Source organism: Meleagris gallopavo, chromosome 8 (genome assembly GCF_000146605.3).
Source record: "Meleagris gallopavo isolate NT-WF06-2002-E0010 breed Aviagen turkey brand Nicholas breeding stock chromosome 8, Turkey_5.1, whole genome shotgun sequence".
NCBI lineage: Eukaryota > Metazoa > Chordata > Aves > Galliformes > Phasianidae > Meleagris > Meleagris gallopavo.
In genome coordinates this window covers 13,558,868-13,572,449 of record NC_015018.2, presented here as the reverse complement: position 1 = coordinate 13,572,449, position 13,582 = coordinate 13,558,868, and the positions used below count along the sequence as shown (strand labels likewise).

General features: G+C 34.5%; 1 protein-coding gene across 1 annotated transcript in view; it reads left to right on the top strand.

Annotated features, from left to right (window-relative positions):
* LRMDA (leucine rich melanocyte differentiation associated) overlaps positions 1–13,582 on the top strand; it is a 640,442-nt gene that overhangs the window by 358,275 nt on the left and 268,585 nt on the right. Inside the window, exons 4-5 of the mRNA XM_010714365.3 lie at positions 2,405–2,544; positions 13,352–13,478. Of these exons, the coding sequence (XP_010712667.1) occupies positions 2,405–2,544; positions 13,352–13,478 (267 nt within the window). The remainder of the gene's footprint in view (positions 1–2,404; positions 2,545–13,351; positions 13,479–13,582) is intronic.

The window sequence follows — 13,582 nt, the reverse complement described above, 5'->3', positions numbered from 1 at the left end:
TTTTTAAATAGGGCATGGATAGATGAGATGTAGGCTTTGCAACAGCTAACCCCTTCTGTGTCATTGTAATTGAAATAACTGTTTTCTGCTTTTTGTAATAATAAATTACTTATCTAATGAAAACTTTGTGCAATTTAATCAGTCCTGAAAGAAATTGTTTCTCCTGGCTGAGGGAGAGTGCTAGATGCAAGCACTCTTCTAATAGTCCTTGAAAATTTAAAAAATCTTCTTAGTTGAACACGTGTGGAAAAAGAGTTTGTGACATTCTAGCCGGGTGAGGGAGGTAATCCTGCCCTCTGCACTGGTGAGACCTATCTGGAGTACTGCATCCAGATGTGGGGTCTTCTGTACATGGACCTGTTGGAACATGTCTAGAGAAGGGCTACAAAAATGATCCAAGGAATGGAGCACCTCCGCTACCAAGTCAGGCTAAAAGAGCTGGGGCTGTTTAGTCTGGTGAAGGGAAAGCTCCAGCATAGCAACCTTTCAGTATCTAAAGGGGGGGCTATAAGAGAGAAGGGAGCAGACTCTTCAGCAGGGTCTGTTGTGGCAGGGCAAGGGGAAACAGTTTCAGACTAAAGGAGGGAAGACTTAGAATTGGTTAGAAGAAAAAACATTTCTTACAGGAGATGTGGTAAAGCACTGGAACAGTTTGCCCAGAGAGGTGGTAGGTGCCCCATCCTTGCAAACACTCAAGGTCAGGCTGGACAGGACCTCATCAAGCTGTAGGTATCCCTGTTCATTGAAGGGGAGTTAGGCTAGATGACCGCTAAAGGTCTTCCAACCTTCCAACTCGCAAATGATTCTACAGTTCCATGGCCTTCTCATCAAATTTGCATCCTTCCCAAAAGGGCCATGAAAATAATTTATTTTAAAATTTTATGTGTGATCTAGAGGTCTAGAAATGAAGATGAGAATTTTGGTGGTGTCTTTATCGTGGATGAGATGCGTTATATTATGTGATACTTCATGATTCAGTTTTTCTTATGTTCTAGTTAATGATTTGATGGCTGTAGCATTCTGTAGTCACATATCAATTCCAAACTCTAATTTTTCTCACTCATGAAAATATTTAAGTGTAATTTCCTCAGATATTTTGGTAGAGAACATTAGCTTTGAGTATGACTATGCTGTTTTTTAATATGCTAAAATTAAAAATTGTCAACATGATCTTATGTTTGGAAATAAAATGAAATTTCGGAAAAAAAAAGAAGACGTTTTTAACAGTGAAGCTGCTCTTTTCATTCTGTATTGCTTCTGTTGCCCTTAAGATATTGAGGTGAAGAAATAAAGTAAATTCCATCACCTAAAAATAACAAAGATAACAGAAACACATAAATCAAGTATAAATAATAGCAACACAAGTGAACTGACGATTTAAAATAATAGTTGTGGTCTGTAACAGCAGGAGTAGATAAAAACAGAACAGTGAAATATCCGTAATGGTTTTGAATAATTACTACTATTGTCTAAAACAGTCAAGTTTTAAGCACCAAAAACTACATGCACACATACATATGGCCTCTTTTTTTTAGAATTTCAAGTTTTGCATGTAAATTGAACCAAACAAGAATGTGTAGTGTGATTCTCTGAGACTGCGCTTTAACAAAAATTTACTCTAGTTGTTCAATCAGTATATTTCAGTATAGTTGAATATTGTTATGCTTAAACCTAAGCAGTGATATCCAATATTGCAGTGGTTGAAAGATTAATTCTGCTTGTTTTTTTGTTTTAATATATTTTACAATATCAAAAATGTGTCATCATTTATGTTCTGAGGAATATACTTAAGTTGAAATGTCTCATAACACCAAAGTATAAGGCTATTTTAATGAAAGATACGCTTTGTGGACTTCAAAACTTATGTATAAAATACATATTAAATTCTTTATGTTGCTTTTATAGAATCATTTATTTGCATGTACTAATTGAGTAATTACAAATGTCGTGGCACTAAAAGTATTTTTATTCTGAGAATGAAGTGGATTGTTGTGGTTTGACTTAAAAAAAAAAAACAAACTCATTTTCTAGTGGACTGAATATATTAGTGATGAATGTTCTGTGAAACTGTTTGTTTCCATGCTGGAAAAGCTTCATGGCAATAGCAATTTCTAGCCATTTTACCACACAGCATCCATCATTTTGTCAAAGTTTTAATGTTCTGTAGTGAACCACCTAGGAAAGAAAAGACTGACAAAACAGCCAAATTCTTTCATTCCATGCCAACAAACTGACTAAAGTTTATCCCTGTTTGCCCTTGGAACAATTAATGTGACATTTCCCCGAATGCCATACTAAATTTGATTGTCAGTTATTGAAATGTATGTTTAAATCAGCAGTGATGCAACTCTAAATGCTTTTCTTCAGACGTGTCATCGAATCCTTAACACACAACCTTTGACACATAACAGAATTAGAAAGCCTTTTGGATCATTTGGCTGAAGTTGTGCCCTCATTACAGTATCTCAGTTTGCTTGGAAATGTGGCCTGCCCTAATGAATTGGTCTGCAAAGAAAAGGATGAAGATGACTACCAGAGATACAGGTTAGTGTCTTCAATTATAAACATAAAGTATGTCAGCTTTGTTTTTAATACTGAAGAAATATTGAACTAAATCCAACTCATAGTCCTGAACAAATCATTTACTCTCTCTCTTCTGAAGGCAGCGTGCCATGTTCTGCCATGAAACACCTATGAATTTGAGTAACCCAATTTCAATGCAATCCCTCTTAGAAAATATTTCGGGAGCTATTTCAGTGATGTTCAGATTGAGCTGAACAGGTTTACACAGGCTTTCCTGAATGAGGATACTCGTATGTATTTACCTATGTCCTTTCCTTCTTTAAGGCCAAGGTAAGGCAACTGTTATATATACTAATGGCAACAGCTAATAAAAAAAAGTAATAAAAAAAGTCGCTGTACTCAGCCAGTCACATTGTCTTCTGTTAATTTCTGATTATGGTGAGCATTTCTTCTATTAGAGGGATCAAGACACTAATAAAGAACACAGAAGAAAGGCCTACTGTATTGTGGTTCTTTACTCAGAACTGTTGGTGTTTAGAATCAAATCAAATAGGCTAGCCATCTCTATAATGCAATTTTAATGAGCTAGATTACCCATGAGGTGGTTGTGAGTATAGGTCTAAAGCTTATGGAATTTCTTGCTGAAGTGACAATTTTTCATAGCTGTAATTGTTAGACAAGTAAGACATTGATTATTATTATTATTTTTAGAAATATTTTTTTCTTGTTCACATCTGATTCAAGCTTCCAGTCTTTGTGCACTTGCACTTGAGCTGAAAATGTCTCTCTGTGAAGCAAGTTGCAGGCAAGCAGTACTGGTCAGTGTGCTGACAACCTTAGACAGAGACCGAGCTCACTTCTTGTTAGCAGATCACTTGGAATATTCAGAGTTACAAAACTCCTGAAAATATCTTCACGTAATCCAAAGTATCCTGTAGGAGCTAGTGTAAAAACAGCACAAAGTGGAGGAGACCAAAAGCGGATTTATTAGGAAGCTGCATGAATTGGATACAGTAGGTTGTTGCTCATAAATACTGTAGATTAAAACAGCAGCAGAGTTTTTCTGTGTGCAGATACATTTTTTTACTTTGTTCCAGATTTTTGAAAAGGATTTCTTGGTTATCATTAATTCAAAGATTTTTACCTCCTAACAAATCTACTTTTGAATCTAACATATCTAGAGTATTTTAGTTTTCAACAAGTAGAGCAGCTAAATTTAATAAAATATTTTCCCATTGCTTTTGCATGTATGTGGAAGATATGCCTACTATCCAACTTACAGGAGTCTAACAATGCTGTCTCTGTATAAATTTATGTGACATTTGCAGTGGAGAATTGCTTAAAAATGAATGATATTTCTTCAGTTTACTGTTTTTCACTTTAAGTATGTTTTCTGACAATGTCTCCTATTAATCATTTAAGCAAAAATAGTACCTTAAAGGAGCCATTCAGAGGCAAGAACCTATGGTTCATTTAGTGCTGTCTGAAAAAATTCTTTATTGATTGACATCCTCTGTGGTTATGTGATGTAATATTTATAATATGTCATGCAGCCGTACATCAAAACAAGCGTGTCTGTTGTTTCATTTCAATGCAAAATGTTGATTTCAGGGAGGTCAAGGTAGTTTTAGGTCACATCATGGCAAACCACTGTGTCAAAAGTGTGAAATGATTGTATTTATGCATCTGCTGGAAAGTGCAACATTGCCTCCATTTTCTTTCCTCCCAACTTTTCAAAACCTTAGGTATTTTTTCTATATAAACTGTGTTAATTAAAGCTTGTTCAAGAAAGACGCGTGGACTTCCAATTTGTTGAATGATGGTTCTGCTGCTGTAATTAAAGCTTCCTGATAATTTTCCATGATTTTGTTACATTATGTAACTTGTATTTGCAGGACAGTATTACATTCAAAGGCAAACAAAAAAAATGTTTTTGTATATGTGTACACACATGTATAAATACTCATTTTGTATGCATATAATGTGTGTGTGTATATATAATTTGTCTTTACAGCAGTATATTTATGTAATGAATAATGATGAAACTGATTAAAAGAAGTCTACTAGTTATTCAGTTTTTAATACGTGTTCTGCAGAAACTTAGACATTTTGTTCCTTTCCCAAAATTTACAAATTCAACTCTACAGAATAGATGTATTGCTACTAATCTTAAAAGCAAATAATTGTAGTAGTGAGCTTTGGCATTTTTTTCAGGTTCTGAAGTAACTTTTTTTTTTTTTAAAGCTTTTAGAAAAATTTTGTCACATTGAAAACATCAAAACAGTGTATTTCAGTGAACCTCAATGAAATAAACATTTTATCAAAAACTTTGACTCTTTTTTGCAGTGACCATTGGAACCACAGCTTCATTTTTCATTGAGCTTTAATTTCATTCCTACTAAGTTCAATTAGAGTTCAGACTATTTAATTCCTCAATCAGAATGAGAAAGATGCTGGAAATCAAAGCTTTTTTTAATCTTCACATTCCAGCAAACTGAGAAGTCCTGTAAAAAATTTCAACTGTAAAAAAAAATTGTGCAAAATCAAGTTTTTAAAACTTCATTAATTTACAAATATATTAGCAACAGAAATAAAAGGAGTATTTTATCTTAAAAAAATAATTAGAGTTTATCAGAAATAGTTAGGTAACATGTTTTTTTAATTGAGATGTAAGGATCTGGATCATCAAGAAATTCACTATTTCAATGAGCAGTTCAGTGCTATAGCTCGTCTTTTTTTTTTGGTTTTTTTTTTGTTTGTGTTTTGTTTTTTTGTTTTTTTTCATTGCAAATATGTTTTATCCAAAAACAGTGTGACTTTCTTTCAAAATGATTGCTTTTTTTCTTAGAAACATACTAGCATTTGAGTAGGTTGCTCTTTGGGAAAAATAATAAAAAAGAAACAGTAAAATGTTTTGTTTTGTTTTCCATGCCCTATTATTTCTCCTTACCTTCAAATGCGTAGGAGAACAAATTGATGGCATTTCTGTGTGTTAATGAATTTTTTATTGGAGAGGGAAAGAAAACAGAAAGCTTCATTCAGTGATATTTTTATAACCAAACCTGTTTGGTTCCTTTTTAAAAGTGTTGGGTGATTTTTTGTTTGTTTGTTTTTCCACCATTATAAAAGTGCTTTAATTTATTTCTGTAAGAAAATATTGTGCTATCACTCCTAATTTTATTTTATTTTATTTTATTTTTTTAAGTTTTCCAGTTTTGAGAGATGATATTTTGTGAAAGTTTATCTTGGGATTGAGAGTAAAGGAAAATTTCAGGAATTTCTCCTCACTGCTGGAATTAAAATCAGAAAATACAATGGCAATATGAAAGACTGAAAATCTTTTGCCTTAAATGGGAAGCAACAAATACACAGAAAAACCACTTGCAAAGCAGTACATGTTCTAAAATAACCTATTCTACAATCTCTACTTTGAAGACTGGGTGAAAGCACAGGTCATGACCTGGAGATCAAAGTAACAGAAGTCAACACAGTAATTGCTGGTTGCTTCTCTTGTACCCGCACTTGGTCAGTCCTATGGGTGTATTGTTTGCTGTGAAAACTTCAAACAGGGTGTTACTGAACTGTGAAAAATCATTTGGGTCAGAATGTATTACAAAGCATTTGCTAATGCTGCAGGTGACCTCACCTATTTTCATTAAAGTGATATGATTGTGAAGGATGTATGCCATGTGTGAAGTTTTTAGTGCTTGTTCATTCTTTGCTTCTTATTGACATTTCCTGGAATGATGCATTCATTAAGTGCTGTTGACATGGAAACAAGGGCAAGGGAAAACCAATGCCTCAGTTTATTTTAAATTAGCTTAAAAGTGCCTATATGAGATATGCTATCTTTGGCAAGGGGAGCAAATGATGATAACCTTATGAAGTTCTCTTAAGATACAGCAGTAAGAAAGGAAGAACAAGCATTTTGGATGGATTACCTTTTCAAGCTAATTCAGCTATTCCTATCCCAAAGGTTTGATTCTGTGAAATACTAGGACATCTTATAGACTTTTCAGCTTCCTTGATGTTTATAAATATACATAGCATATTTATAACCTTCTCATTGCTTTTAAATTGTTTTTTTTAAATTTTAATGGTAATAAAAATATATTTTCAAGAAGGGATAGGAGGCTTCACGTGTCAGTTCAACTGTCAATGAACTTAGTAATGCAGCTCCCTTTTGGAAGGAGAAATTGCGATTTGTAGCACTGTGATGCATATTTTATGTACTTCTTGGTATGTTTAGGGGATTTCCTTCTGCCTCTATAATCTATGAATCTACGTTACTTCACTATTTACACAAGACCTTATAATTTCTACAGTACTTGGAAGAAAACTGGATTTAACAGACATCAAATAGCTACACAACTTTCATCTGAGACTAGCCATTGTAAAGACTTAGGAGCAAAAGCTACTATAATTTGTTTTTATCAGATAGGTAAATTGATGTCCAGCATACTCCAATTTGCCCATACTAACACAGTAAGTCAAAACATAACCATGGTTGTTACATGTATATGGATAGAATTCATAGTTCTAATTCATAGAGATTCCTGTACTGAAGTAGAGCAGAGAAGATTATAATATATGGAGGATTATATGACTGTCATCAGATAGTGCTAAGTTTGTATTGAGCCAGTGATCCTGTAGCATCATGCTCACTGTTCTGGAAGATGTTGGTTTAATGTCACAAAATCACAAATTTTGTAGGGGCTGGAAGGGAGCTCTAGAGATTATCTAGTCTAACCTGCTGCCAAAATAGGCTTCCTAGATCAGGTTGAACTGGTAGGCATCATGATCTGGCTTCCTTAACTCTGTGGTGGGAAACGATTTGTCACAGATGAAAATTCTGCAGCCAACAATGTTCTGCCTGGTATAGGTTTTGAAACTTCGTTTTCTTGTTGCTTTTTTTTTATTATTTTTTATATTTATTTTTTTTTTGGTGGTACACACAAAAAAATCTAGTTGTTTCCTGAACTTGTTTGTTCATAATCTTACCTCTCCCCATTTGAATGCTGATGCTGCTTTGCCTCTTTAGGTTATTTACTATTGCTAATTTAGGTTATTTAATATTGCTAATTTACAAGAGTGTAACTGAGAGCATAATCGGCTCTTCAAAGTTGGAAATAGGTATATTATTTTTAAATTCTACAATCATCAATAAGAAGGAATGCAGTAACACAAGTACTGTATGGTTCATTAGATGTTAGTTATGATACTAATAGAGCTAGACATTTCTGCATTCTTCTGGGCAAATGTTTCTATATTTTTTCAGTTCTAGATTAATTCTGAGTTTTAAACTTAAAGCATACAGTTCCCTTTTTATTCCAGATTTTATTAATACAAGTGCAAAATGAAGGGCTAGACAAATTCTAATTCTTATCATAGTCATCCACTGAAGCTCAAAGGAACGGTTTATTTTATCTAAAACTATAACATATCCAAACTTTCTGTTCTTTTCCTATAATAGTAGGAGAAAATATAGCATTTCTTTCCAAATTACCTTATTGCCACTTTAAAGATTTTCTTGTAGTATGGGTTACAGGCAATGCTAGTATCTTTCAGCATCAGGAGACCAGCCGTATTCTGTAACTTGTCTGCTTTGCCTGGGGAGGTAATAAATGAATCTAAGCCTTTTGATGCTATGACGTTATATGATTTTTCTTATTATGGTGTTCACAGCATAGAATAGAAATTTCCTGGAATAATTGGATACTAGGAAAGAATAGAGTATAGAAACTGTTTAATATTTTGAAAAATTTTTTATGCCTGGACCTACCGGTCTGATTATTAAAAAAAAAAAAAAAGTACTGAAGCTATTTAACAAAATATAGTTGACGTAAAAGTAATTTGTAACTGTTTTGATCAGGACTGATATATTTATTATGTATTTTTTAAATAAATTTGTTAATTTCTTCTGCTTGCTTCTTTAAGGAACACTTACTGATCTGTTTTTCTTGGTCTGTGAAATTATCTCCAAAGGTTGTATGAATTGTGGCTGGTTTTGGGGAGTGAAAGAATAACAAAAAGATTATTTTTAAAGTATTGACAGTAAAGAAATACAAACATAACCAGAATATGCTTGGTTAAGACTTAGATAAGTTTCCTGTTTGTATGGCAGAGTTGAGAATACAAATTTGTAGTTTATTAAAGAATGTAAATTAAGCCTGTATCAGAGACGGTATTTCTTCACATAAAATAAACTAGAATTGTGCATTAATAAATAGCAATAATTAAACTGAAAGTTCTTTTTTCATATTCCTTTCTGAATTCCATTCTGTTTGGAAGAAGAAAGGTTTTGCCCCACTGAGCTTTTGCAAATGTCAATAGCAGCTGTATCCCAAACTCACAGTCTCCCTTTGCAAATGCTCCCTGAATTCCATCCCTCTTCTCCAATTTCTTGACAAGCCCGTATAAAAGTTATCAAAAATAATACTGATCACATGCAACACTTACAAAATTGGCAAATTAATTGTTAATCTTCATTGTCATTTTCACTTAACTAAGACTGAAAAACATGAAATGTTATATATATTTTTCCCCTATCCCTGAGTGTTCCCATTTCTGTATGATAGGTATCTATTGTTAATTTACTTTCACAGAACTCTTGGCACAGGTAGGTTATAGTGTGGGGTGATGATTCTGGACAAATGAAGATGCAACTTTCCTTATATAGTTCATTTTCTTAATCTGCTGTGAACCAGAACATCAGTGATAGATGGATATCTAAGCACCTTCTCTCCATAGCTCATCTTTATCCTTATCACCGAAGATGATTACTTTCTTTCATACCACTGCAAAGATGTTAAGTCCAGTAACAGTAGTCTCAGAGCACATGGAGCAGTGCTATGTTTCAAAGTGATCTAAAAAAGAATGGAGGGGAAGGGAAATGCTGCCTGTCAATCCCTAATCTAAAATAAATCTTCCTAAACTTAGAATATAAAAAGTAGATGGATCTTTCCTCATTAAACAGCATTCTCTTAACTACTGATTTTACAGTCCAAAACAGGTGCAATGTGTCATGAAATTTATGGATCCTAGTACATGCCATAAAGTATTTTATGATGGCTGCATTCTGTGTTATTAGTAGCTGTCTTTTTCTGCAGCCATCAGTGTTTGATAATACTCTTAAAACACCCAAAATTACTTACCTGCAAGCAACATTCCAGATAGTCCCTGTTGACAGTTTGAATAAGTTTAGTGCCCTTTTGTTGTACTTTACCTTCAAAACAGACTGATTGAACCATCAATAGCTCCTGAAAGCTGACAGAGGCATGTCATCTGCTCTAACCCTCTGATAGTAGGTTATCTGTGGGAGTTAACCTCCCTGCATTGTTAACTGAAATGTTTTATGTACTATGCAACTTTAGGATACTGCTGTGATAACCTTAGTAACTAAGTCATACATCACAGTAAAGAGATTTTGTGCAACAAATAACCCTGGATTAAATTTACAAGGGTTGAATTGATATTGTAAAGTGTTCATTCCAGGGATTTGGTAATCCTTTTCTCTATTTTTATGGCAAACTTTTGTTGCATTTAGATTGAAACTGCATCTTCATATTTCTAGCTAAAATATAACCAAGAAATCCAACAATTTTCTTCAGCTATTTAAGGAAAAACCACCCTAACCTTTCCACATAATTCAGATTACTTTTATACCTTATTTAGTAAGAGAAATCTGAATAAGTGGAATTGTATTTCAAATCAATTTTTAAAAGGATCAATCATTGACCTATCTTTGTTTTACTCTTGGTATGAATGACTTAACCTCAATACTGTCCTTTAATATTTGTACTAAATTTAAATTAAAAAAAAAACCTACTCTGGCTCGTCATGTAGATTGTTGCTTAGTTTATGTGGGTGGGATTTTTTGTGTTGTTTTTCGAATTAGCAAGTACTGGTGTTAATTCTGTTTTTGAAATGCAGTCAGGATGCACTTAAAAATACAGAAATACATTTGTATCAAGGAATGCTATTATAATTTTAAGCTCTTTTGAAATGATTGAGAGACTGACATTAGGGCTGTGATCCAAAGTCAGCAAAGATGACAGTGCTGTCTTAGTCTGTTGTCATTTTTGCTACAGCCTGCTTTTCAGTGGCATATTTCATTCCATCATTAAACATTTGCTGATTTTCCAATACTGATGTTTTCTTTACCTGAATATTCATCTTTTCTCACCCTACACTTAGTGGGTGTCTTTATTCGTTTTTAGCTTCACTCTTCTTCCATCCTGACATATTGTTTCCTTCTGTACACATGTTCATCTCAAAGAATCTGTTGTCATCAGAGCTTTTCTGCCTGTAACACAAGTTGGGTAGATTTTCCTCTACTGAAAGATAAGGGCTAGCAAAATGCCAGAGAGGACTAGAAGGGCAGCCAGGAGAGCTGGGAGGAGCATATGAATGTGCCTGTCTCCTAGATTAGTAGTATTGCTTAAGAAATGGCCTCAGAATATGATGTGTTTTCAAGGTGATTCTCCTCCATATTCTTCTTATACTATCACACAAAGTCATCTGTCTTAGGCAGAGTGACCACAAAATGGTAGAGTTCTCTTTTATTGGTGAAGTCAGGAGGGAGGTCAGTGGAAGTGCAGCCAAGGACTTCTGGAGGCCCCACTTTGAACTATTCAGGTATTAGAAGAATCCCTTGGGAATCTGCCCTGAAGGTTAAGGAGGTCCAGGAAGGTTGGATGTTTCTTGAGAAGAAAGTCTTAATTAAAGGTGCAGGAGGAGGCTGTCCCCATGTGTTGTAAGGTGAGCTGGAGGGGAAGAAGTCTGGCATGGATGAACAGAGAACTTTTGCTGAAACTCTGGGAGAAAAAGAGCTTGCCTCCTATGGAAGAGGGGATGGGCAACTCAGAGAGAGTACAAAGAAGTTGCTAGGACATACAGGCAGAATATTAGAAAGGCAAAAGCGTGAACTCATCCTGGCCACTTAGTAAAAAAACAACAAAAATTTCATTAACAAATATGTTTATTAATATGAGGACTGAGGAGAACCTCTATCCTTTCCTAGATGTGGAGAATCATGATCATTGAGGATAAGAAGAAGGCTGAAGTTCTCCATGCTTTCTTTACATCTATCTTTGATAGTCAGACCAGCTATCCTCAGGGTAATCTATCTCCTGACCTGGGATGGGGAGCAGGATAAATACCCCATGATCCAGGTGGAGGATGTTGGAAACCTACTCCATCTAGACTGTCACAAGACCACGGAGCCAGATGGCTGAGAGAATTGGCAGAGATGGTTTCCAAACTGCTTTCCACCATCTATCGGCATTCCTGGTCAGCCAGATAGATCCCGGATAGGTGAACTGTTGGACTAGATGATCTTAAACATCTTTTTCAACCTTAATTATTCTATGATTCTATTCTATGATTCTATAGTCAGGATTCTCATTTAAATGATCTGAGCTTTTCAGCGCTGATCATATTCAGTTCACTCATTAATGATTTTATGAGGCTGTTGCTTTAAAGGAAAGTTGTATGTGGCTGAATGATTTCTTTACAGCATTACATTTTGCTTGGTTGTAGGTGGAGAGACTTACAGTCTTTTCCAAGTGCCCATCTGGCCTTGAGAACAGAATTATAAGATAATTCTTACCTTTTAAAAGAATTTCTTTTTTAGAGAAGTTCTGTTTCAAAATACTGTTTTATGCATAGTTTTCTGCTACAATTTCTTCCTTCCACTGCCAGAAGGGATTGCATGATGAGGAGTTTCTGACGGACTAGATGTTTATGAGAAGCAGCTAGGCATGGGGGACATTATCAAGCACCATTTTACCCCCCATCAGGAAGCTGGGCACTTCCTCACTTTGCAATGGCTGCTTCACATTTGATTGACTAAATGTAAATAACATGTATGTGAGGTGGTTTGGTATTTTGATTTGCTACAGTCATGTGTCTTACTTTGTTTCTGATCTACTGTGTCCTCTGCCTCTCCATACAAGGAATTGATGGTACTTTTTGCAACTAAAATGTTGCTGTGCTTTGAGTTAAAAGGATGTATAGGATACTGATGAATACGACTGGAAACTTTAAATTGTGAGAATATTTTTTGAAAAATGGTCTCTCCCTGAGTGCTTCCACATTCAGTCTTGAGCTGGAATCCATGCCTTATGAACACCTTGTTTCCTTGTAGGACCAAATTGAAATTCTGCTTCCAAATGTGGCAAAATTTAGTTCTGGAGAGCAGATTCTTGGAAAAACTCTGTCTTCTTTTGACAAATTCTTGTTTTGATGCTAAGAGAACGCTGACAAAGGAGTGTATTTCAGAATGTATGTAAGAAGAAAAATCACATTTCCCCCTGATTTACTATTCATATGAGGCTCTGATGTTGCCGATTATTTAGTTTTTAGGAAAATGTAATATAAATGTGAAGAAGTGTTTGCCAGTGGTTGGTTGTTTGCTGGAAACTCTTTCTGGTGCCTCAGATCAGTTTTTTTCCCTGCTACATGGAATGGAATTCTTAAAGTTACTCAGAAGTCTAAACCAGCAATTTAAAAATAATTTCCAATTTATATTATTCCCGACTTATACCTCAGTAATATCTTTAGATTATATACATGTACATGGTGACAATATTCTGACCTATTTGATCTACACATTATTAAATTTTTATGGGCAACCTATAAAAATTTTCATTCGAGACAAAGTATAGTAACTTTTCACATAAGTTACATTCCATGGAAAGGGCATGAGGGAGGACAGAGAGAAGAAATAAAGACTCTTTGCTATTTATTGCTATTGTAATCATTTAATTTGTGAGTATATCTTTGTTTATTACTGACTTTTAACTCTATGATTGTTGCTATCTGCCAGGTACTTTGTTCTGCACAAATTGAAAAACCTGAAATTTCTTGATACTCGGCAAGTAACCAGGAAAGAAAGAGAGGAAGCTCTGGTTAGAGGTGCCTTCATGAAAGTGGTTAAACCCAAGGATGCTAAGGTAGGGAAGTAAAAAAAAAAAAGAGACAATATATTATTATATTAATACTGTTTTAATACAGCTCCAAAAACAATCTAATATTTTTGAGCTTAAAAGAATGGGCT